General features: G+C 36.3%; 1 protein-coding gene across 8 annotated transcripts in view; it reads left to right on the top strand.

The window, feature by feature from the left end:
* The window catches only part of osbpl8 (oxysterol binding protein-like 8), a 60,233-nt gene extending 47,238 nt beyond the window's left edge, over positions 1–12,995 (top strand). For 6 of the 8 annotated variants that reach the window (XM_043236595.1, XM_043236592.1, XM_043236597.1 and 3 more), the window contains 17 exons: positions 26–229; positions 1,007–1,091; positions 1,167–1,326; positions 2,192–2,417; positions 3,384–3,568; positions 4,509–4,590; positions 4,675–4,773; positions 4,855–4,951; positions 5,031–5,129; positions 6,227–6,324; positions 6,705–6,794; positions 7,611–7,747; positions 8,551–8,736; positions 9,824–9,980; positions 11,308–11,410; positions 11,481–11,586; positions 12,163–12,995. In XM_043236595.1, the coding sequence (XP_043092530.1) occupies positions 26–229; positions 1,007–1,091; positions 1,167–1,326; positions 2,192–2,417; positions 3,384–3,568; positions 4,509–4,590; positions 4,675–4,773; positions 4,855–4,951; positions 5,031–5,129; positions 6,227–6,324; positions 6,705–6,794; positions 7,611–7,747; positions 8,551–8,736; positions 9,824–9,980; positions 11,308–11,410; positions 11,481–11,586; positions 12,163–12,295 (2,247 nt within the window). In that variant the 3' untranslated portion in view covers positions 12,296–12,995. The remainder of the gene's footprint in view (positions 1–25; positions 230–1,006; positions 1,092–1,166; positions 1,327–2,191; positions 2,418–3,383; positions 3,569–4,508; positions 4,591–4,674; positions 4,774–4,854; positions 4,952–5,030; positions 5,130–6,226; positions 6,325–6,704; positions 6,795–7,610; positions 7,748–8,550; positions 8,737–9,823; positions 9,981–11,307; positions 11,411–11,480; positions 11,587–12,162) is intronic. The other 2 variants (XM_043236593.1, XM_043236598.1) reach the window with 1 other exon arrangement.
* The last annotated feature ends 12,096 nt before the right edge of the window (positions 12,996–25,091 follow it).

The following is a 25,091-nucleotide window of genomic DNA, read 5'->3' as shown; positions in this document are numbered from 1 at the left end:
GATCTTCGGTCTGTTTCTCCTTTAGATCCGAGGCACGCTGAAGAGCTGGACCAAGCTGTGGTGTGTGCTGAAGCCGGGCGTCCTGCTCATCTATAAGACCAATAAGAACGGCCAGTGGGTCGGGACCGTCCTGCTCAACGCCTGCGAGCTCATCGAGAGACCCTCCAAAAAGGACGGCTTCTGCTTTAAGCTCTTCCACCCGCTTGAGCAGTCCATCTGGGCCGTCAAGGTACAGAGAAAACGCTTTTGGCTTTGCATTATATGCACAAAAAAGTCAAAAGCATAATAAAAATGCAACAATAAACACTGAATATAATATAAAAATAAAACAGAAGTATACACATCTTAATATTAGTATTTTTTTGTTGAAAATGTTTTCGTTTTTAATATTTTAGTATTTTATTTTTAATATTTTATATTAGAATGTTTTTATTATAGTAAAAAAGTTAATTTTTTTAAATGTTTCATACATTTTATATTAAATTGATTATATTATCATATTAATGTAACATAAGATTTTAATAGAATGTTTAAATTATTATATTTTAATATTTTAAATTTTATTATCGAAAGAGTTTGTTTTTGTATGTTTTTATTATATTTTATAATTATAATGTTGTAATAAAATTTGTAATATTTCATGTGTTTTATTAAAATTGTTTTATCATAATATATTATGATATTGTTATTTTATTTTTTACAGGAATAATTTAATAGAAGGTTTAATAGACAGCACTTATTCATTAAATATTTGGAACATTATAAATGTCCAAATAATCCATTTAATTAATCCTCCTGACTAAAAGTATTAGTTTCTGTATTAAAGCAGCCATTAAACATTGTGTATATTCAATTCAATTCAATTCAATTGTGTATATGTATATATATATATATATATATATATATATATATATATATATATATATATATACACATATGTGAGTATGCCCAGTATGGGCTCTTTAATATTGATCAAATGTTTCTGATGTTCACGTTTGTGTCTCAGGGTCCTAAAGGAGAAGCCGTGGGCTCCATCACGCAGCCGTTACCCAGCAGCCACCTGATCTTCAGAGCAGCTTCAGAATCAGACGGTGAGTCTCAGACGCACAGAAGAGCGCTGTGTGTTACCTCAGCATCGCTCTTTCTAAAGCTGGTGTTGTGTGCAGGCCGCTGCTGGATGGACGCTCTCGAGCTGGCTCTGAAATGCTCGAGTTTGCTGAAGCGAACCATGATCCGAGAGGGCAAAGAGGAGCCGGCGCAGACCGCAGAGCACTCGCACATCAACTTCTACAGTCTGCTGAGGGCGCACAACATGCAGGGCTTTCAGTGAGACACACACATTAACACAGCCAGCTGTCATCTCGCTGCCTCTCCACATTCAGATTTTATTCAGCGCTTTTATTACACTCGCATGTTCATTTTTAATGTCAGACATTCTCCTTGACGTTCACTTTAAATCTTCAGTCTTGGCTAAGACACTAGTACTTTGTCTTTTAATGGCACATGAGTGATATTAGAAATTATTACATTTAAATGCACATTTGAAATAAAGCGCATTAACGGTCACTTTTAGGGTGAAATTGATGCGGAAGTGTTTTTTACATTTCATGTTTGTTTAAAAAAAAAAAGAAAGAAAACGTCTTCAAAAAACGTTTTAAACAGTGAATAAAACCAAGCAAATAATAAGGTGGTTTTTAAAAAAAAATACAATCAATCTTTCTACTTGGGAAATAAAGTTTTTACTTCCAAAACGAAATTGTTTGTAAAAAATATATAATATATATATATATATATAAATATATATAGAAATATATATTTCATATATATATATATATATATATATATATATTTTATTTATTTTTTATTAAATGGTTATGTTTTATATTTATTTACATTTCATTTGAATGTCATTTATATTAAATTAAGTTTAATATGAGTTAAAATAATGTCAGTGGGTTGCTTCAACAAAAGCATATCCCCTTAAAAATTCATCTCCCTGTTTAGAGGTTTTTATTTCTTTTATTTTACTCTTGAGTGTAAAAGCGAACTAAGACGTCTAGTGATCAAAATCAGCTGCGAGTTTGTTTAATTACATGACCTCTTTCTCTCTGTGTGCATATGCTGACTGAAAGTGAAGTAGTTAAAGCATCACCGCTCATCGATTAATGCAAGAGTTTGCGTGATCCGTCAGGTTTAACGACAGCGACCAGTTCAAGGATCCGGACCTGTACTCGGATAAGTCTGACCGTGAGAACGAGCAGGAGCAGGAGGAGTGGGAGAACGAGGTGATGGAGAAAAGTGAAGAGAGCGACAGCGACACGTCCGAGCGGCAGGAAGACTCCTACATCGACCTGGACCCCAACGAGACGCTGCGGGAGACCACCTACATCGAGCAGAGCCACGAGGAACTGGGAGAGGTGCGTCTAAAACACTGCCGGTTATGACCTTATCCTCATGAATTATTGAGGCGCTCACATGCGTCGTGCTGGAGAGGAGTGTTATTGACGCACAGATGCTAACACAATATTCAGACAGCTATTTTTACAGCAGGCAGCTGCGAGATGAACAGTAAGTCTGTGCCGGAGATGACACAATCTGTTCATTCAAGCTGTGTCTGTGTGAGAGCGTGAGTGTGTGTGTGTGTGTGTGTGTGTGTGTGTGTGTGTCTGTGAGTTCATTTCTGTATGTGTGTGTTTGTGTGTGTGTGTTTGTGTGTATGTGTGTGAGTTTATGTCTCTGTGTGTGTGTCAGTGTGAGTGCATTTGTGCATGTGTGTCTGTGTGTGTTAGTCTGAGCGTGTTTGTGTGTGTGTGTTTCTTTGTGTCTGTGTGTGTGTCCATGTGTGTGTCTGTGTGTGTCAGTCTGAGCGTGTTTGTGTCTGTGTGTGTCCGTGAGTGTCTTTATGTGTGTGTTTGTGTGTCCGTGTGTGTGTGTGTGTGTGTGTGTCTGATCGTGTTTGTGTCTGTGTGAGTGCGTGTGTGTGTCTTTGTGTGTGTGTGTGTGTGTCTGTGTCTGTGTCTGTGTGTGTCCATGTGTGTCAGTCTGAGCGTGTTTGTGTTTGTGTGTGTGTGTGTGTGTGTGTGTGTGTGTGTGTGTGTGTGAGAATGTGTGTTGTGACATATGAGGACAAATATGTGTGTAATGACATAGGTATGATGAAGAAGGTGACTTTTAAGAAAATTACCAATTTTCCATAATGCATATAAATAAACATACACACGTTTGTTTTTTGAGAAAGTAAAAATGCAGAATGTTTTCTCTAAGGGTGTAAAGCAGTAGTGCATGCAGTCTAAACGGTATGAAAACTTGTGGAATGTCCCCACTATTCACAAAAAAACTAATGTGTGTGTGTGTGTGTGTGTGTGTGTGTGTGTGTGTTTCAGGCTGGCGAGGCGGCTCAGACAGAGACGGTATCAGAGGAGAATAAGTCTCTGATCTGGACTCTCCTGAAGCAGGTTCGACCCGGCATGGACCTCTCCAAAGTGGTGCTGCCCACCTTCATCCTGGAGCCACGCTCCTTCCTGGACAAGCTGTCTGATTACTACTATCACGCCGACTTCCTGTCTGAGTAAGAGAGGAACACACACTTTACATTCACAAATAACCAATTGAGAACTAATAAAAACCATGACCGAGAATAAAACACATTTTAGATATACAAAATTAGAAACGAAATAAATGTACGTTGAAGTACTAGTATTAGTAAAACTGAAGTACATTTGTTTTGCTAAATATAAATTATAAAATGACAAAAGAACATCAAAATAGTTAAAGCAAATTAAAAATGAAACTACGACAATTAAATTAATCAATAAATATAAATCAAACTAATGTAATAGTACTTAATTAATAAAGTGACGTTGGAAAGGAGCATACATGTTACATGTAATAGCTTTCTAGCTGGTGTTAGCTGGTGGTCTTTTATTAGGGATTAATTGTGTAAAAAATGTAATTGATAAAAAAGCAATAGTTATTTAAAAATAATATTGAAAATATTTTAATTATTTTTAGTTTAATATGTTAAACCAGTTATATGTAGTTTATTTGTTTATGCTTTTTATTATTATTTTTATGTATATAATTTGTTTACATTTGGTTAATTTATTTTAATTATTTATATTTATTTATTATTTTTTATAATTTATATAAAAATAATTTTAGCATAGTTTTAGATCAAAAATGAAGTAGATGTTATTAATAAAAAGTTTTATTAATTTAGTTGTTTGTCTAAAATTACTGAAATATATATATATATATATATATATATATATATATATATATATATATATATATATATTTATTTATTTATTTATTTATTTATTTTTTTTTATGTAGTTTTAGTAATTTTAGTACCAAATGAAAACAACATTTATTTTTTGTTTTTTGTTAGTCAAAAACATTTTTACATTTTTACTGGTGAAAATACACACTTAAAGTCATCAGATCAGATCTTAGGTGTTTTTATTTCAGTACCTGTTACCGTAATTGTGTTTTGTTGATCTCATCAGAGCGGCAGTGGAGGAAAATGCTTATAACCGAATGAAGAAAGTGGTCAAATGGTACATTTCTGGATTCTACAAGAAGCCAAAGGTAAACACACATTCACTAACGGCCCTTCAGACACCTGCAGTCTGTGGTTTCCACTTCTTTCTTCATCTTTTCTGTCAATGACAGGGTTTGAAGAAACCGTACAACCCTATCATCGGAGAAACATTTCGCTGTTTATGGATCCACGGCAAAACCAACAGCAAAACCTTCTACATCGCAGAACAGGTCAAGCAGACGAATCCACTTTAGTTCCAGTCAGTTTCTGTTGAGCTTCACACCAACACCAACGTGTCTGTCCTCCTGCAGGTATCCCATCATCCCCCGGTTTCAGCCTTTTACGTCAGCAATAGAAAGGACGGCTTTTGTCTCAGCGGCAGCATCCTGGCCAAGTCCAAGTTTTACGGTAAGAAGATACGAGGACGAATCACCTAATTTCGCCCGACGCTCGTGTCTGATGGCGAGTTTGTTGCCGTGTTTCTCAGGAAACTCTCTGTCGGCCATCTTGGACGGTGAAGCCAGGCTGTCGTTTCTGAACCGAGGGGAGGATTACGTGATGAACATGCCCTACGCTCACTGCAAAGGTCTGTCTGCACACACACACACACACACACACACACACACACACACAGCTGTATCTGAACACAGCGCTCGTACTGCGCCACTAACGCCGTCCCCTGTGTTGTCTTCTGTAGGGACACATCTAGGTATGTTTACATGTTGAGTAACTCGTTTGGACTCGTTTAGATACGTGTGCAGTAAACAGTCTAGAGTTTTACATTTAGTCAACACATGAGAGTTTGGTAACACTTTGTCTTTCAATGATAACAATTAAAAAACATTATTGCATTATATAACACTTTTTTTTTAAGATTTTTAGATAATGTGTGTGTGTGTGTATATATATATATATATATATATATATATATATAATTGTTATTATGATTATTATTTATTTGTAATTATTATTATAAATAATTTTAATGAATGTTTGTGTCAATGTATAGACTATAATGTAGTAAATATTATAAAATAAATGAAAAATATAAATTATTTTATTTTAAGTTTAAATGTGTTCAATTACAAGTATTATATATATACATATACATATGTGTGTATATATACATATTTTTATGTGTGTGTGTGTATTTGTTTTCTTATTTTTGTAAGTGTTATGAGTGTTCATTATTACAAAATTATTTATCAAAGTGTGTGTGTGTGTTTTACAGTTAGAAATGTATTAATAGATAGATAGATAGATAGATAGATAATATTTATAAAAATATGTAATTCATTTTAATATGATACATTTATTTCAATATATATTTTTATTTAATAATAGTAATTATTATACATAAAAATATATTTATAATTTGTGTATATTTATTTATTTAATTTTTGATCTGTTAATTTTGTTAATGTCTCATAGTTAATATAAAGTGTTACCAAAGACCCATCTCTTGAAGACTAAGGTCTAGCTTAGCGAGCGTCATGTTTTTCCGTCTGTCTGTCCAGTGATTTGTTGGTTGTTGTGAGACAGTTTTATAAAATTACTCTTACACACACACAGATGTATTTACTAACACTCTGATACACCACAGATTAACACATGTGCTCTGTGTGTGTGTGTGTGTGTGTGTGTGTGTGTGTGTGTGTGTGTGTGTGTGTGTGTGTGTCTCAGGGATCCTATACGGGACTATGACTCTGGAGTTGGGCGGTCAGGTGTCCATTGCCTGTGAGAAGACGGGCTACAGCGCTCAGCTGGAGTTCAGACTCAAGGTGTGTGTGTGTGTGTGTGCTGCCGGATAAACACACATCAACATTACTGTCCAAAAATATAGACTTATCCCAATCCCTAGCCCTGAGCCTAACTTTACATTGTATTCCTGGAATCAGTGGGAAATGATAGCTGATCATAAGCCTAAAACAGATATTTCCTGAAACATTATGCCTCAATTCTGATTGGTTGTTCTGAAAGTTGACTCGTTTTCAAGCGTTTGTGACATTAAGAAGGGATCAGAGGGGAACAGAGGGGCAGCGACAGAAAAGTCACAAACAATACGTCCAACCAAATGCCACAGCCACAACAGCACAACATCCAGAAAAGAGCGGTGCTCGGTCTGATTCAGTGACGTGACTGATATTTCCCTGTCCTCCAGCCCTTCCTCGGCAGCAGTGATAGCGTCAATCAGATCAGCGGGAAGATCAAGCTCGGGAAGGAGGTGCTGGCGACCCTCGAGGGCCACTGGGTGAGTAACAGCGGCCCCAAACCTGACCACATCAGGACGAAATGTTACAAGCATATCCAAAAAACATAGTCATATGAGTCATAATTTTCGTTAAAAACAATTTTTGGAAACGAGACGGCAACTGAATAAAGAACAAAAAGACAAAAACTAAAAGAAAGATACAGTCTAATTTTCATTAACGTATAAAAACGAGCCTGCTTCTGTCATTTCTAAATAATAGTTACAGTGCATTTCAAGCATTTTTGATATTTTGAGCATGTGAACTGTATTTAGTTTATTTAATTTAATTGTTCTTTTAATTAACAACTATTGTAGCTACAGTACAGAATTCAATAAATACAAAAATGTAATGAATTTTGCTAGTATCCTGTTTTTATAGTTAAAACTAAAATCATAAAAATGTTCTTCATTAATTAAAATAAAATAAATGTTGACTGAAATTATAAAGGAAATATCTAAAATGATTTTATTTCATGTAGTGAAAAGCGTTAATCTGATGCATTAAAAGTAAATAAATAAATAATGCATTACTTTTAGATTTTAATCGACTAAAATTGGATGATATTTAGTCTAAACTAAAACTATTCAAATATGACTAAAAATAAGTGAATTTTTTTGTCAAAACACTATGACTTAAAACGAAATCGTAATTTCCTGTTAAAATTAGCATTGTTTTAATTGCCTAAGTGGGCGGTTCTTAGTCGAAATAGACAAATCTGGCGATGCAAGGCTATTTTTAAGCCGATCTAATTGCATTTGGACCTGAAAGTGAGTTTCTGACGTCATTGTGTGTGTGTGTGTGTGTGTGTTTTACAGGACAGCGAAGTCTTCATCAATGATAAGAAGACGGGCGAGATGGAGACGTTCTGGAACCCGACGCCGGATCTGAGACAGAACCGTCTGATCCGCTGCACCGTCCCTCCTGAAGAACAGGGCGAGTTTGAGTCCGAGAGGTAACCTCGCTTACACGGTGCAGAAAACAAAACTTGTCTTGGGAATCGGGCCATTTTTGGGGAATCAATCAAAAGTAGGGCTGTGTAATGGACTAGTCCATATTCATGCACAAAAAGACTTTTAAATTGCAAAAACACTACTACTAAAAATAATAATAAAATTATTCAAACTTAAATTTTTCATCCATGCTTTAATACTAAAAAATTAAAGTTTTTATTAATGACATTTTTTTATGGTTTTATGCAACAGTTTTTATAGCTTTTATATTAAATCATAAATCCTGGAAAATGTATTAAACATTTAACATGTTAATTATTAATAAATAGTAATTAATTAAACCAGAAAAATAAAACGGAAAACACAGAATTTTGGTAAAAATGTTATTAATTAGACTGCATATATATTTATGTGTGTGTGTGTATATATATATATAGAGAGAGAGAGAGAGAGAGTGTGTAGAATGAGTATAGATATGACTAAAAATGTAAAAATTGTAACAAAAAAGAATCAAAAAATATTTTAAATAAAAATCTTTAAAATGTAATACAGAAACGTCAAAATATTAAAAAATGAAATAAAATACTGAATCCTTAAATTGTTTTTGAATATCTAATTATTTGAGTGTATAGTTATATAATTAAATAAAAAAATGGAATCCAGAAAAAATATATAAATTAAAAAAATATTTCTAAATCAGATCTACTAAAACTAAAAGAGATTAAAACAATCTAGAAAACTGAACCTGATTTAACAGGGCTCTCTGTGAGCACTAACGTGAGAAATAACCCCTAATCGTCTCCAGGCTGTGGCAGCACGTGACTCGAGCTATCAATAACAAGGACCAGACGGAGGCGACCAATGAGAAGTTCATCCTGGAGGAGGCTCAGAGGAAGGCGGCCCGCGAGCGCAAGGCCAAGTGTGAGGACTGGATGCCCGCTCTGTTCGAGCAGGACCCGGCCACCGGAGAGTGGCATTACCGCTACGCTGAGTAAGACAAACACGGCACCGGTTCACTCTGCTTTCACACGCAGCGCTCAAAACGATTCTTTTATGCCCGCATCAAGCGGGAGACGTTTCAGACACGCGCTCCACTCCCGCATCCGCTTTATTTAACACAAACTGCGTGCATGGTCGGTTCAATCAGGAGCTACCAAACAGACGACCGAAGCTTCGTATATATAGTTGCATTAATAGAGACAAAAAGTTGAGTTAAATGAGATTGACGTTCAGCAGCGGCAGCTCTTAAAGAAACAACAGCTAAAATAATCTGTAATAACCTCTAAAATAACTTTTATGGCTTTAAGGATTCATCTATGTCTTTAGAAAGTGTCTGATAACTTTCTATACATTGGGCAAATATGACATTTATTAGCCTATAATGGGTTTACGTGAACACTACATTTTAAGTTCTTTTTTTTCATGTTAAAATTGATAGCTCTCAAGTGTACTGTGATGCTGAATGGCTACAGATGTTTATAGAGAAGTCAGTGTTGTTATTATAACGGCTTTATGTGAAGATCGTTTTAAGTTCACTCAAGCTAGAGTGATGCTGGCCTTCAGTCACGAGAAAAAAAGACCCCATTTTAGAAATGTTAAAAAATATATATTGCCTTTAGTATATTTAAAAAGTTTGATATTGATAATGATTTAATTTCTGAAAAATATGCAACTAATTAGTTCATTTTTTTAATCGATGGACCGCGCTAATACATACATAATATACACAGTACACATACTTTTTTTTCTAGTTGATATATAGTTGCTTAAGCAAGTACAGTCTGCTTTTTCTTACGTTTAAAAGCAAAAACTGTTACCACTCTCTCTCTCTCTCACTCTGGGGCTTTTTTTGTGTTATAAGCAGTTGTGCAGTTTTTCTGTTTTTCTACCTTTACGTATGCCATATTGCCTCGTTCATCTAAAAGTGATTCCTTTCCTTGTTTTGAACCTGTGCACGAAACACAGTGGGCTTTAATGGATTTGAATGATGCTTAAATGTGCACTGAAGACCTGCTGCCCCCTGCTGGACAGGAAGTGCATTGTTTACTGTGAGGATGGTGTGTTTTTCTGTGTCCTAGCACTCGTCCGTGGGATCCGCTCAACGATCTGATTCAGTTCGAGAAAGACGGCTGTATTCAGACTAAAGTGCGCCACAGGACGCCTATGGTACGTTCAGCCAGTGTAGTTAGTCTCAGTACCCAGCAGGGCTCCCGGAGGGACAATTACCTGAGCCAGGTACGTCCTTCTGTCCCCACCCCTCCCTCGTACTACCCACAATCCCTCTCTCTGCTTCCATCTCATCGCCGCCTGCGCGCTCTCTCCATTCTGCAACCAACCAATCACCATTCTGCAAAGCCACCAATCATCTGCTGCCTGACCTGGTCACATGACCGCTGTCTCATTTTCAGCTTTGTTTTTTCTTTGTGTTCTTTGCAAGTGACTTTTGCATGCATGCCTGTGTGTGTTTGCTTCTTTGTTGGCGTCAGGCATGCGTCTTTGCAGCTAGGGTCCAAAATTCACATTGGCTTGTGAGTCTTTGTTTGTGAAATGCTGCTTTATTCACATAATTTCTCATGGTATTCTGAAAGATTTTTAAAAATTAATAATAATAATAATAATAATGATAAAGGATTATGAATTAAGTTTGCATTTCAAAAAAAAAAAAGTAAAAATGATTACAATTTAATTTGCATTTACGTAATAAATGTAGTAGTAAATAAAAAATAAATAGAAATTAAATTTGCATTTACATACTAAATATAGTAATAAATAAAACATTATTGAAAATTAAATGTGCATTTTATAAATAATAATAAATGTAAAAATTAAATTATTAAAATCACTTTGAATTTAAACCAAAATAAAGGTTATACTTTTTATATATATACTTTTATATTATATATATATATATATATATATATATATATATATATATTTTTTTATCTTAGGACACCATATAAAAAGCAATCAAAAGTGAACATTGGATACGTGGATTTATAAAAATTAAATGTGCAGTTAAATAAAAATGTAAACAAATAAGAATGATTAGAAATTACATTTTCATTCAAAATAGAATAAAATATCAAAAATTTTAAGTTTATATTTAAATAAATGCAAGAAGAAAAATTCTTAGGTTAATTATGCATCTATGTAACAAATGTAAATGTAAATAATAATAAATAGAAATTAGGTTTACGTAAATAGCACATAAAAATTACATTTAAAGTCTAAATTTAATTAAACAAATGTAATAAAACTAACATTTTATTTTGCTTTTTAAATAAATAATATATCTAAAAAAAAATTGCAACTTGAATGAATACATAGCTAGTGACGAAAATATATCCCATTATTTTTTAACCCAAAGCTTCATCTCATATTTATGTCTGGTAAAATTGTTCTTGCCTCATTGATGTTGACAAATCATTTTGGACCCTGTTTGAACCCTTTCAAAAACGCCTGCGAATGACATACATGATTCAGACGCTCTTAACCATAACATAAAGTGGATATAACACGTGGATATAATATAATAACACGTGGATGTTCTGCTCGTGATTAGGTGACGGGACCAAAGCGGAAACACAAGAGCGACAAACCTAAGAGTCCAGAGAGTGGCTGCTCGTCTCCGGAGCCGGACCGCCAGGACTCCTCAGGCAGCGAGAGTACGTCAAACACACACAGCATCAGCGCACTATAAACACTCCAAAACACTCATCCTGGTCTTTCTTTCAGGACACAAGAGCAAACACAACAGCCGCCTCAGAAAGAAAGGAACGGATCTGAGCGAAATCCAAAGTGCCATTGAGTCGATCAGACAAACCCAGGAAGACATTAACAGGTGAAACACCTTTTTAGGGATGTAACGATGTTATCATGATATGGCAATAGCGATTTGAAGCGATAAATATGTAATAAATATATTTAATTTATAAACATATAGTATGAATAAATAAGAATATATTTATATATATATATATATATATATATATATATATATATATATATATATATATAATATATATATATATATATATATAATATATAAACGTGAACATTTTCAAAATATATACTCTGTGTGTGCATTTATATATACAGGATAAATATACACAGTAAACATGCACGTAAAAAAACGTGTATTTTATATTTTAAATGCAATTAATGGTGATTTAATCATTTGACAGCACTAATAATTAGTTCAACTAATTTACTTAAACAGCGCTGGTTAGGATCATGGGATGAAGCTCTTCATATTGAAGTGCGTCAGATAGAATACTATAACTTTAAAATGTACAAAATGTCAAATAAATATTGTATCGTGGACTTCATGTCACAGTATTATTGCATCGTTGCATCCCTACTATATTTATTACAGTCATTATATTACAGCGTTATCACTAAACACTTCTATGAACAGGAGCGTCACCGCTTTGAGGAGTCGAGTGGCGAGTCATTCGTCGACGGAGAGTTCATTCCTGACGCAGAGAGACGTGGCCATCATCCTCTTCCTCATCTTCCTCCAGGTCCTTCTTAACTTCATCTTTAAGTAATGGTCGAGAACGACCCAGAAACCTCGCTCCATCCTTCAGCCAGTATCGCCTCACGACACGGACCGCTGTGTTTATGATTTGTGTTGCGATCGCTGCGAAAGGATGGCCGATAACGGACTGAAGCGCGTCGTGGGATGTTTTAGAAGTTACTGTTTACTTGTGTGGTTCAAAACGAGGAAATCTCCGCAGCCTCATAACCATTTTGGGCCATTGTTTTTAATGGATTTTAATATTGTTTTTACCCTTCATCGGCGCCCCCTGCTGCAGCGGAGGACTTCAGTCAAGTGTACTGATTAAATATTATGTAAACTAAGTCATTTCACCCCCTAAAATTAGAAAAAAAAATTTATATATATATATATATATATATATATATATATATATATATATATATATATATATATATATATATATATACATTTATATATATATTGCTCATCAAAATCCCTATTCTACACATTTGGTTTCTATTTGTTTCATTTTAGGAATTTTGTTGCAAAAGGATGGCCAATATTGGACTGAAGTGCATTGTGGGATGTTTTAGTAATGAATGTTTACTATTGTTTTTCAAAAATGAGGAAACCTCATCAACCATTTGGACCATTGTTTTATTTCTATCACCCTCCATCAGCGCCCCTGCTGCACTGGAGGACGTCCGCTTATATATGAAGCAAACTTTATAAAATCTAGGTCAACTTTCCCTTAAAATTAAAATTAGAAAAAAAAAATTATATATATATATATATATATATATATATATATATATATATATATATATATATATATATATATATATATTGCTCAAAATCCCTATTCTACACATTTGGTTTCTATTTGTTTCATTTTTTATGAATTTTGTTGCAAAAAGATGGCCAATATTGGACTGAAGTGCATTGTTGGATGTTTTAGTAATGACTGTTTACTTTTATTTTTCAAAAATTTTATTTTCAACCATTTGGACCATTGGTTTATTTGTTTTTATTAAAAACAAATCGCCCTCCATCAGCGCCCCCTGCTGCACTGGAGGACGTCCGTTTATATACAAAACAAACTTTATAAAATCTAGGTCAACTTTCCCCCTTAAAATTAGGGAAAATATGCATTTCACTCAACAAAAAAAACCCAGTTCTACATATTTAGCTATAACGTTCGTGACAAATAAGCACATTTCACGACAGATCATCATGATTTATCAAGTGCAAAATTTTTATTAGTATTTGTACGTAATAGTATTCATTGCACTGCCTGATTTAAATACAATTTTACAGACGCGTTATAGCAATGAAAAAAAAAGGAAATGCTCTCCTAAAAATGAAAATATACGGGGACCGAAACTTTTTTCGCTCACACGCGAAACTCAAAAGGGTTCAATACTTCTGACGTTACTTGTATTTTACGACCATTTTAAGAAGCGAATGAAGGACGAGGTCAAATTTTGTATTATTTAAAACCGTTCCCGGGAACGATTATCTCGAACGGCGCAGTGTGTGTGTGTGTGTGTGTGTGTGTGTGTGTGTGTGTGTGTGTGTGTGTGTGTGTGTGTGTGGATCCCGCATTTCATACGTTCCTAAATGGTGTTTGAAGGAAATAATGTTTAACTTATTGGAGCGATACCGAGGCGTGTACAGTATATAGCGAGCGTCACGTGTAACATTCCTCCGAGGAAACCGTAGATCTAGGCCTAGTGAACCTGTAGCAGGAAATGCTGTCACGTACTTTTGTAGTTTGCTTGACCGTTACGTCAGACTAGATGTACGACGACCAGCCAAATAGTCTGAGACTAGATTAGCGCGTAAACGTCCGTGTGCGGTCCAGAACCGATTTCCTGTCGTGCTTCTAGAGAAGCGGCGTCACCCATAGCCCACGTGTCTTGGTCCCGCGGGCGCCTTCCCGCTCGCGCAGCGTCCAATCAGATGTTTCGAATGTGCTCACGTCAGCGGTTTAACTATTTAAATAAAAAAAACAAAACCACGTGCCTTTCCGAGCGGGTCTTGCAGCCGGAGTCTGAGGGATTTGGAGCCCGACTGTTGAATTCCTACCACGGTTTGTCTTTCTTTCTCACTTCGAGTGAATGTGCCATATTTCCGAGGTTTTAGACTGGTCCCGGAGCTCGACGCTGCCATAGATATCCGTGTCTTTAGCCATGCGTCTGCCTCCGACGCGGGGATCAAACTCCACATGCATCGCGTTCAGTGTTCGTCTTCATGCTTCTAGATGGTTTGCTCGCTTGCTTTTCTTTTCTTTTCGCCCCCAGGCTCTTTTTAAAGCGTTTTTACTCCAGCTGATCGGTTTTGTTTTCGTGCGGGATCATTTCCTGCAGCTGTCTCTATGTACAGATGATGCTTTATTTGTAATACAGAAATAACTTCCTGTGAGTTTATCGTCACCTGTGACATATCACCAAATAAATGAAAAAGACTGAACCCCTGCCTCTCCTTTCTTTACACACTGATTTCTGTTGTTTCACTGTTAACCTAGTAAAGATTTTTTTTTTTTATCTTTTTAATTTTGTTTTTTAATTATCTCGCTAATTTTTTTGTTTATTCAGCCTCATTGTATTTATTTGATCTTAGCTATATTTATTTATTTTTATTTCTTAAAGGCTTCTGAATTAAAATGTTATCGTTTGGTTTTCAGTTCAATTTTTACACTATCATTAGTTTATTTTTTCCAGAGTATTGTTATATTTAGTTTTTATTTTACTCTTTTATTCCGTTATTCTAAATTATTATTTAGAATTATTTTATTATTTAAAAAATACTTTAAAAACATAGTTTTAAACAGCCATTTCCTAGTTAATTAGTATGATTTAAACATAATAAAAATATTACAATTATGATATATTAGTATAGTTAATTGTATTCAGTTTTGAATTTTTAATAATTTGTTAAATGCCTTTACATTACGAAGACATTGAATAATTAATAATGTATTTTCTATTATAATAGGCTGTTTATTGAAAACAAAGTGGTTTGTGGTGCTTTTAGGTTACAGAGCCATACAAATATATATATATATATATATATATATATATATATATATATATATTATTATTGTTGTTGTTATATATATTTATATTTATATTTGTGGCCATTTCAAGTTAAAGTCAAAATATTCTTTTCAAATGTTTATTATTTCATTTCCTTTTGATTCTTCTTATTGTGGTTCTTACTCTGGTTCCCAGCAGAGGGCGCTCATTGACTTCAGTGAAGAAAACACTAAATAGTTTACCACAAGCAGCACTGGAGTACATGTTTAGTAGAAACAAATCAAATGTGAAGGTAGTCTAATAAATAATCATTTCTAAATATATATCGTAGAAAAGTAATATTATTATATGTAAAAGTGGCCTGTGATTGATATAACAGTAAGGCTGTATATTACGGTTAAGTCGGGTTTAGTCGTCTTTGGGAGGTTCGTTGGGGTTTTATTCTCACCGGTTGTTAGCGGCGGAGTCTCGGTCGAAGCCCGGTGCATGCTGGGAAAGCGCCTTTCGGAGCCGCGGGAGACTGCCGTCGGGATGACGTCACAGCCCCGGTGAGTTCACGTGCGCGCGCTCGTGCCCGGAAAAACGTGTTAGGCCTGTGAAAGATCATCCGAGTTTGACTGAAAGTGTGCAAATAGATATTTAAAAAAAATAAATAAATCTTAGGATACAAAAATGAACGGGTCCCGAGAGATCGCAGGATGACAAGATGCAGTTTTAGATGAGTTTTGGTTTTGATTGCTTATTTCTGCGGCAGGGTAAAACATTAAAAAAAATACGACGAGTTCATTTTCAAAACCAGATGAAAGAACCAGATCAAGTCCTTTTTTAAAAAATGTAAAAAAAAAAAATTTAAAAAAATTAAACCTTGCATTCCGAACGTTTTGATTAAATAATAATAAAATATAACTAACACAATGAAAACATAATAACACTAGAAAAACATGATTAATAAATATAAATAAAATCAGTGAGCTTCTGCAAATAAACTCAAATAAATAGCTTTATTTTAATCTTATTTTTACCGTAAGAGCGGGAGCGGACGTATGTAAATGACTTCCGGTCTCTATCTGCATCCAGCTGTTTTTTTTAGTTGGCTGTTTCGATTGGCTTGTTTTGTTTTTATCTTGAAAACGTTGAGAAATGGTATGCGTGTGTGTGTGTGTGTGTGTGTGTCTATATATAAGTCTTTAACAAGACACGCGATTATGTAAGTTATACGTGTCTCACATTTATTCAGATGTTTGTTTGAATCATTAAAAGGAGTAATATACCTGCCTGGCAGTTTTTGCTCTTTTTCATGAATAGCCGAGCTGGTCACACGGTGTCCTGGAGTGTAGGTGTCTCTTTATTAACTGCGTGCAGAGAGAGTGGATCCTGATGTAGAGCTCAGGACTGAACCATGGTCTTTGTTTAAAAAGTCTTGGGCATTATGGGTATTTATTATCCAGCTGGTTGCTATGGTGTTGTTAGGTGGTCTAGACAGAGCTGGGTAACTGATTGCATGTAATCTGGATTACATAATCAGATTTCAAACATAAAGTACTTGTAATTAGACTATATTAAAGAGCTGGTAATCACAATTACTTTTTTAGGGATTACATATTACATACACCATACATTTCCTTTTTTTTCATCTTTTAAAGTGTCTAAAATATCGCTCTCATTTATTTTACCACATAGGCCATTACTTTGTAAGGCGTTTTAAAAAACACATTTAAATGCACAAATAAAAGAATGGCATGATTTAATTAATTATTAGCTTTTCGTTGAACTCGTACACCCCCCGCAGTTCCTTCACAGGAAGTCCTTGATGTAATATACATGCATTATATGCATCTTTTAGTGCTCTTCATGTTGTTCATAACAAACAGAATACATTTTCTTAGGCTTTGTATTTTTAATTAAATTCGATTTAATTTGTCCAATTTTGAGTAATTGCATCCAAAATAAAAGTTTTTGTGTACATAATATGTGTGTAAAGTATATATTTATTATGTACATATAAATACACACACATATATATATGTATATGTGTATATATGTATATATATATATATATATATATATATATATATATATATATATATATATATGTGTGTGTGTGTGTGTGTGTGTGTGTATGAGTATATATGTGTGTATGTGTATATATATATAGATTAAATTATACAAAAATAAATTGCATTATATGACTAATAATGTAAATATTTTCTAAATATATACGTATATTACACACTTTTTGGATGTGATTAATCGTTGGCCAGCACTAGTATTTTTATATCAATATGGCACACAATTATCACAACTGAAGTCAACGTGATAAACAAGTTGGGTCGAAAGTCATGTAAAATGATCTAAAAGGTTCCCAGCTCTGGGTCTAGTTGATGCAGTGCAGTCTGTGCAGAGTTTGTGCAAAATCAGTGTATTTTCTTCATCAGGCTGACAGAAATGTGAAATAAGAGCGCTGGATGTGGATTCCTCAGAGCTGAAAGTTAATCTGCACTCAATTATTAATAGCGAGGCGAGAGTCGGCGCCCTCGCGCTGATCTCTCGTCCAATGAGAGGTTTCCTTCAGGTCCGGTGCGCGCAGCGCGAGACCGGTTGCCTCGGCGTTGCTAAGAGACCGTCTCCGCCAGCATCTCAAGACGATGGGGCTTTTCTCTGATCCTGCAGGACGTACGGAGACGCGAAACAGACGAAATCCACGCAAAGCAGAGGACGAACGGAGCCGCGCGCGCCGAGGAGGAGAGCGACGCAGACGCGGTGTTACGTCATCACGTCATCGCACATGCAGCCCGCGCTTTACATAACAGAGAAATACACCACGAATAATTGGAGGTATTTTTAACAGAGTTTATTTGGAACGCAATGAGGCCTGATCGTCGCATTTGGGTTACAGATGGGTATGAAGACATCTCAGTGCTCAGGATAGGGAGGGATTCTACAACACCTATTAAAGTTATGTAATCATTAAACACACAGACACACACACAGAGACACACATACAGACACACACACACACACAGAGACACACATACAGACACACATATACACAGACACACACACACATACTGACACACACACAGAGACACACATACAGACAGAGACACAGACACACACACACACATATACAAACACAACATCCTCTCAAGAACAGGAAAACAGCACAAAACTCACTTTGGTTGCTAGATAAGTGTTCATTTCAAGTCATTCTAATTTTGTCAATTAAATGTGAGAATAACTAGTAATATTTCCTGTTCAAGTCATCGATCGAATATTTACTCCTTCATCATCGTATCATCGTATCTTCATTATACGTCTGCGTCATAAAAAAATCATCTCACCAAGGCAAGATATAGAGAGCCCGATGATATTTATAGTGTTTTATGTAAGCGCCTGCTATAAGGCTCTCACTGGTTCACATTATCCAGGCATCAGAACCCTATCACTTTTTGGCCGTGTTAATATTAGCATCGGCACCAAATAGCTTTTTTGGGCTCGGGTTTGAACAAAACCGAGCAGTTTTTTTCTCCATAAGTATTTATTCTTATATTTTACTTCACAATTTACGCCGCAGTTGTTTTATGTATTAATATATCCGAAACGTTTATCTATTTTACTAATCGATTATTTGCTTCGACGAGCTTTTATTTAATACGTCAGCCTTCACGGGGTTAATATCCACTAATACACGCGCTGTGTTATTTCCTGGCTGCTGACATTTCTCTTACAGTCCGGGCCGGGTCATCGGCTTTGACCTCCTCTGTTTCTTCTCTTTTATCTGACGCCGAACGCACTTCAGCGGGGATTCTCCCCTCCCAGATCACACACACGCACACACACACACACACGCAGAGTCGGCCCGGTCCGTGATGAGAGCGCTGCCTCAGCAGAGGCTTTATCCCGGCTGGAACCGCAGCAGATAAAAGAAGTGCTGCGGCCGAGCTCTCTTTCAGCTCAGGGATTTACGCAGCATTAGCGCAGACGTCTGTCACAATAGCGCACGTTTGAGCTCGGCCTCCGATTCTCCAACGCTCATTCAGACCGCTCGCTTTCACGCCGCACGGCTCTTGTGATGGTTATAAATAGCGGATGAGTTGCTAAATGAGGTCATTATTAGCTGCTTTCCTTCTCTCTGTGGCCCGAGTCGTTTGCTCTATTTAACGGTTCGCGGAGGGGACGTCACTGTCACCGGCGCTCGTGTGCGGGCTCAGCGATTCAAAGCCTCAGAGAACATTCAGAGAAGTTTGGCTAATGCAGCATCGAGGCCGAATTGGTTTTTAATAATGCTTTCAAAACAAAACATGAAACGTTTTAGCTGGACGTTAAAGAAGCAGCATTCAAAAGTCCCATAGTGTGTGTAAATGTAATAACATATAGCAAAAAAATAGATTATCAGCATTCAGAGAAATCGTGTTTTTTATAACTTACTGGGCAAGTTACTTTGGCTGAATTCTGACAAGGTTGTGAATAATATAACACTAGTTATCAAAAAGTTTTGCTATTCACATCAAGTTCTGAAAAGTTTCACGGTGCCTTTTTGGTTCCACGAAGAACCTTTAACATCCGGTGAACCTTTCTGTTTCACAAAGAGATGGTTCTTTGACCAAATGGTACGCTGTAAAAAGCTTTGTTTTTAAGAGGGCACTTCCAAATGTTCTCTAGACGTTATGCGAACGTTCTTGGAACGTTTTGCGAACAGGGTAACATTTAACATTCAAAAATTAGTCTAACAAACGAATATCAGAAATGCAGTTCCATGAATGGTTCCTGAAAACGTTATTAAAGCTAAACAAACATCCCATTACAGTAAGGCTCTGTTACTGCTTGTGGCAGAATGTTCAGATAACATTTAAAAGTAATGTTCTCGTAATGTTTGCAGAATTCTAAAATGGAATGTTCATGTTACTTTCAAATAAGCGAGAAAGAACTGCTGCATGTAGGACTGACTCCGAGTGCTTGGACTAGGCGCTGCAGTCCAGATTTGTAATATTTCGGAGAGATTTTATTAAACACCCGGCTCCTCCTCAGACTGGACACACACACACGGGTCAGACTCCAACAGGGACGAGCCCGCAAGGCGATGAATGAATAGAAATACGCTTAGTTTTCATACTGGCAACCCAACAAGTTCCCAGGCCGTTTCCCGTTGACGTCAAAATGAAACATTAGCATATTCCCCGCCCACTTGTCTGTTTTTTACGCTGGTCTGAATGAAAATGCTGATTCATTTTTCACCAGCGCGGCTTTGAATGAAATCGACCAATCGCCGGAGGGGTTTGGAAAAATGAATATTATAAGAAAATTAAGTTTTTTTTAAATCTTGCATGCATGTTGTTTGGGACTCCTAAAACCAATCCTTTCTCAACCCATAAAAAAGGGGCTGGAAGTTTTTAACATTCCAAAACAAGCTTTCTGAAATAAATCAATGTAGGCAAAATGTTCCATATTTTTGTTATCTGGCAAGTATTGAACCTCCTTTTTGTAAAAAGGAGATCTGTGAGGCATCTGGAGCCCCAAACATCATATAAACCACCCAAGAACTGCTCTAAAAACCTCATTCGCCTCACGAAGGCAACTTTTACACGGGCGAGCGTCACTCGTGTGTTCAACATGACAAAGGAGTACTCGTCATCTTTTGGATCCGAACAGAAGGCCGGTGATTATGCTCTCCCGCTCTCCCGGTTCTCTCTCTCTCTCTTCGAGGTGCGTGCTGTGCTTGATTGTGAGTGAATTAGTGTGACCGAACAACCCGGCTCCTTCATTTCTCCGCTGGACATCGATTCTCCTTACCTTCGGCTCTTCGGGTGACACGGAGGCAGATGAAGGAGAGCGAAGCGTTCTTCTGTGTCACTTCACATTTGTCTCTCCCCCGCCTTCTGCTTAGGAATAGAGAGAGAGTGGGTGAGCCAGAGAGACTGAAAGAAATAAAGAGAAATCTTCAGAAGAGCCAGATTCTGGCTGGCACAGACAAGACGGCAAAAAAAAAGAAAGAGAGCGAATCTCCACGGGCTGCTCGGATAGAGCGCACAATCTTGCACATTCGGCCCACCTAAAACACTCAAGAAACTCTGAACGTGAATGCATTTATTCTTCAGCTTGTTCTGCTGGCTCTTATGGCCTTGATTCAATCTAGAGCAGATCTCTGGAAGACCAAAATGAGTCCTTTTTAATATAAGCCTATGTTTAGACTTTTGTTTTATAGTTATGTTTAGCGGTTAGCTAAGTAAGCCATTTAATTTACTTTAGGGTTTTTTTATGGCCTATGTTCCATATTTTTTGCTTAAAACGCCCGTTAGAACCTCAGAATGAAGTCACTGAATACTTTAACAGTACTACAGTCAACCTGAACATGATTATCGTTCACAGACCTACAAAAATGTGATGTTCATAACTTACTGGGTCACATTAAATAGTCAGATTTGAGTCAAGCCAAACTATTTCAATGACTCTGAACGAATCACTGAATCGGTGAGCTGTTGGATCGTAATTGAATCATTGTGTGAACCGATTTCGAGGTTCGCTGTAAAAGATTCGGCTCGTAAGAATTATTCATCCGCGTTTGGGCATCGGTATAGCGAATATAATTGAATCTCGATTTCTCCGCTTCAAAAAAATTTGAAAACGATTCATGTGTTTAATTTGCTGATTTTATTACAATTTCACACGTTTCATCCTTTTAATGCAGTTATGCATGCGAATTATACACGCCACATACAGTGTCTAAATGTCCGCCTTGTAGAGTTTTCAATCGATTCATTGACTCGCTTTGAATGGATCACTGAATTAGTGAATTGACTCGATAGCATCGGCAATCGGATCAGTCCAACTCGCAAATGAATCTTTCGGAGGCTTCTGTGAACCAGTCCAGCAGGTTCATGAAAAAGAATCAGCTGATTCATTCTAAAATCAGAAATCGCATGTTTGTCCTAAAAACCGCTTCCTAAAGCAGAACCAGCTGAGATCCATTGATTCATATGATATCTGTTCTTCATCAGCCATCCGGGGACATTGTGACATTAACATGCTGTGCAGAAAACGACTATTTGTCCATTAATTAGTCCATAATTAACAACACAGAAATGTGTTGATTCATGTGGCATATGGACTTTGCAGACTCAGACGAGTTAAATGAATTATTCATGGCAAACAGAAAACACTCCGGTGTGAAGGACTCTTTGAATGCTGATGCCGAGAGCTATTTTCAGTTGTGGGCTCATGAGTGAACGCCGCTTCATCACACAGAGCTGTGTTTGTCAGGCATATTTAGCCCCGAATACAGAGGAAGGAAGGAGGTCAGAATCTAGACGTGACTCCTACCTGCAGCCGGAAAGAGAAGCGTGTGAGAGAGCAAAAGACTAATCTGCATGAATAAGTTGTGAGGTTCTGGCCGGTGATATCTCACAGCATCTACAGGGGAAACACCGTCTGGTACGGCAGAAATACCCCCCTAAACAACAAACACCCACACTAACACGCTTCTGCTCCAGCGGCTGCTGCATGACTGCACAATGCATAGTGAAATTTATTTTTTACTGAAGTTATGATTTGTTTTATTTGAGCTAATTCCCATGCATGTTCTGAGGTAACTTATGCTCACTAATTAAATTGTATTGTTTCGTTTTTGTTTATTTTTTTAAATTTATGTTAGCGCTCGAAAGCTCGTATTTATTTATTTTATTTGATCTTATTTTAATTAAATTTTTTATTTAAATATTTTTAAATATATTTTTTTAATTTTCATGTGTGCATTTTATTTTATTTTATTTTATTTTATTTTATTTTATTTTATTTTATTTTATTTTATTTTATTTTATGCTGGCCCCTGTGTGGTTTAAGTTAACTAGAATGCTCACTATTTCGTTTTCAAACTTAACCTAACGCCCATGTTTGCACGCTCCCGTCATAAAGGCCAGTGAACTCTATGTATTTTTGTAGCTCATCCACGGTAGTCAAAATGCCACACTGTACAAGACATATATTTTGGTTTGTTTTCTTTTTATAGAAATACTTCAACAAATCTGCCATCTCCTCCTCTTGAGTCAGTAGCGAGTTACTCATACTCACGCAGTTCTATGCAAATCATACAACAGATAAAGAAGCCGGCATAGACTTTGGAAAGAAAATGCATTCCGCATGCAAAAGGTTCTCAAAATAACAATATTTCCGCCTCCCTGATTGGCTCTCATAAGCTGCTGTAACAGTGATGTCATATTTCCTCATCTCGGCCGGGCGTGTTGCCATGGAGACGGTGCAGTACCACTCTGACAGTCCTCCAAATGCTCTAAGATTATCCCATCATCCCGTCTGGCGGGGGAATCCTGTTTACGCTCCAGCTCGATATTTGAACGCATGCCATCTTCCTCGTTCTGCTTCTTTGCAGACGCGCAGATGCACAAAGGTGCGATGTTTCCACGCCTCCCACCTGCGGGCCGCTAAAACCCCCTGCATGTGCTTCGGGAGGGCGCTGCGTTTGTGCCGCGGGCGCCTGTGAATGTCCTGAGCCGCTGGATTATGTTGCACCGAGGGCCGCGTAACATTGATGAATCAAACACAAGCTTCTGCTGAGTTTGTTATTATTGGACCTCATCTGCTCCATCCCCACAAACACCTTGTGGTCAGATCGTTGATCCACAAACAGATCGTGTGCACATGCATCATCATATCCAGTGAAGAGCGTGCAGGGGTCGTGTTGGGTCACAGATCCTCAAGAGACCAGCAGAACAGCTCCTTTATGTAACGCGTCTTGTTTGTTACAATATACTGGATTCATTTGATTATATTTGTTGTTATTTTATTGTATTTATTGTAAGGCTGTTTGTATGAAATATCATGCTTGCATTCTGTTCATTTTTATTTAATTTCGATTAGTGCTGCCGAATTATTAATTGCATTAAAAGTTTGCATAATGCACGCACGTACTGTGTATGTTTATTACGTATATATAAATACACACCCATTTTTATATATTACATTTATTTAGTTATAATCCAAATTATATTAATATAAATATAGACATGTAAATGCAAAAAAAATACTGTGCGTGTGTATTTGCATATACATATTAAATATACGCAAACTCATGCAAACAAAAACTTTTTGGATGCGATGAATTACATTTCTCAAAAAACAAAAACATAAACAAAGGTGGCTGAATTTGGTTTTATATAACCCTATCTTTGGGATTTTTAATATTGTGTTAATTTAATTTTGTTGTTGCTTTTTTTATTTTTTAAGATGTCTATATTTTGCATTTATTTTATTTCAGTTTTACATCAACGTATGAAAAACGTTTTTTTCTTTCTCGCAACTTTAAAATAATATTTAAATATATTTTATTTATTATTTTTAACTACTTGATCGATATTTACATTAATAGTTTATTGCTGTTTTATGATTTGTTTTATTATTTTAGTTCATCTTTAAGCAGAAGCATGAGCCTCAGTAATTAGATCTAAATCATGAAGACCCTTCCAGTGTTTTATATCTATTTCTGTTTGTCCATGAAGTGTGCGTTTGGATGAACACCTGCCCTCATCTCTTATGTAACCCTGTCTCTAAGTCACAGTGTGTGTGTGTGTGTGTGTGTGTGTGTGTGTGTGTTACACAGATGCAGCAGCTGATGGGTTAATTGCGTCTCTGTCACTGCATTAATTTTTAAAAACTGTGGGCATCTATATGTCAGCTCCTCTTACTGTCAGCAGGACATCGAGCGCGCAGGGTTGAAGTCTCAGCGCTAGATGATAGTTACAGAGGAACAATAAAGGGTGAGAGGGAGTCACACGTTCATTCCCAGAGTCATAGACGCTG

This window comes from Puntigrus tetrazona, chromosome 4, assembly GCF_018831695.1.
Source record: "Puntigrus tetrazona isolate hp1 chromosome 4, ASM1883169v1, whole genome shotgun sequence".
NCBI lineage: Eukaryota > Metazoa > Chordata > Actinopteri > Cypriniformes > Cyprinidae > Puntigrus > Puntigrus tetrazona.
The sequence above is the reverse complement of the archived record's forward strand: the minus strand, read 5'-3'. Positions and strand labels throughout refer to the sequence as shown.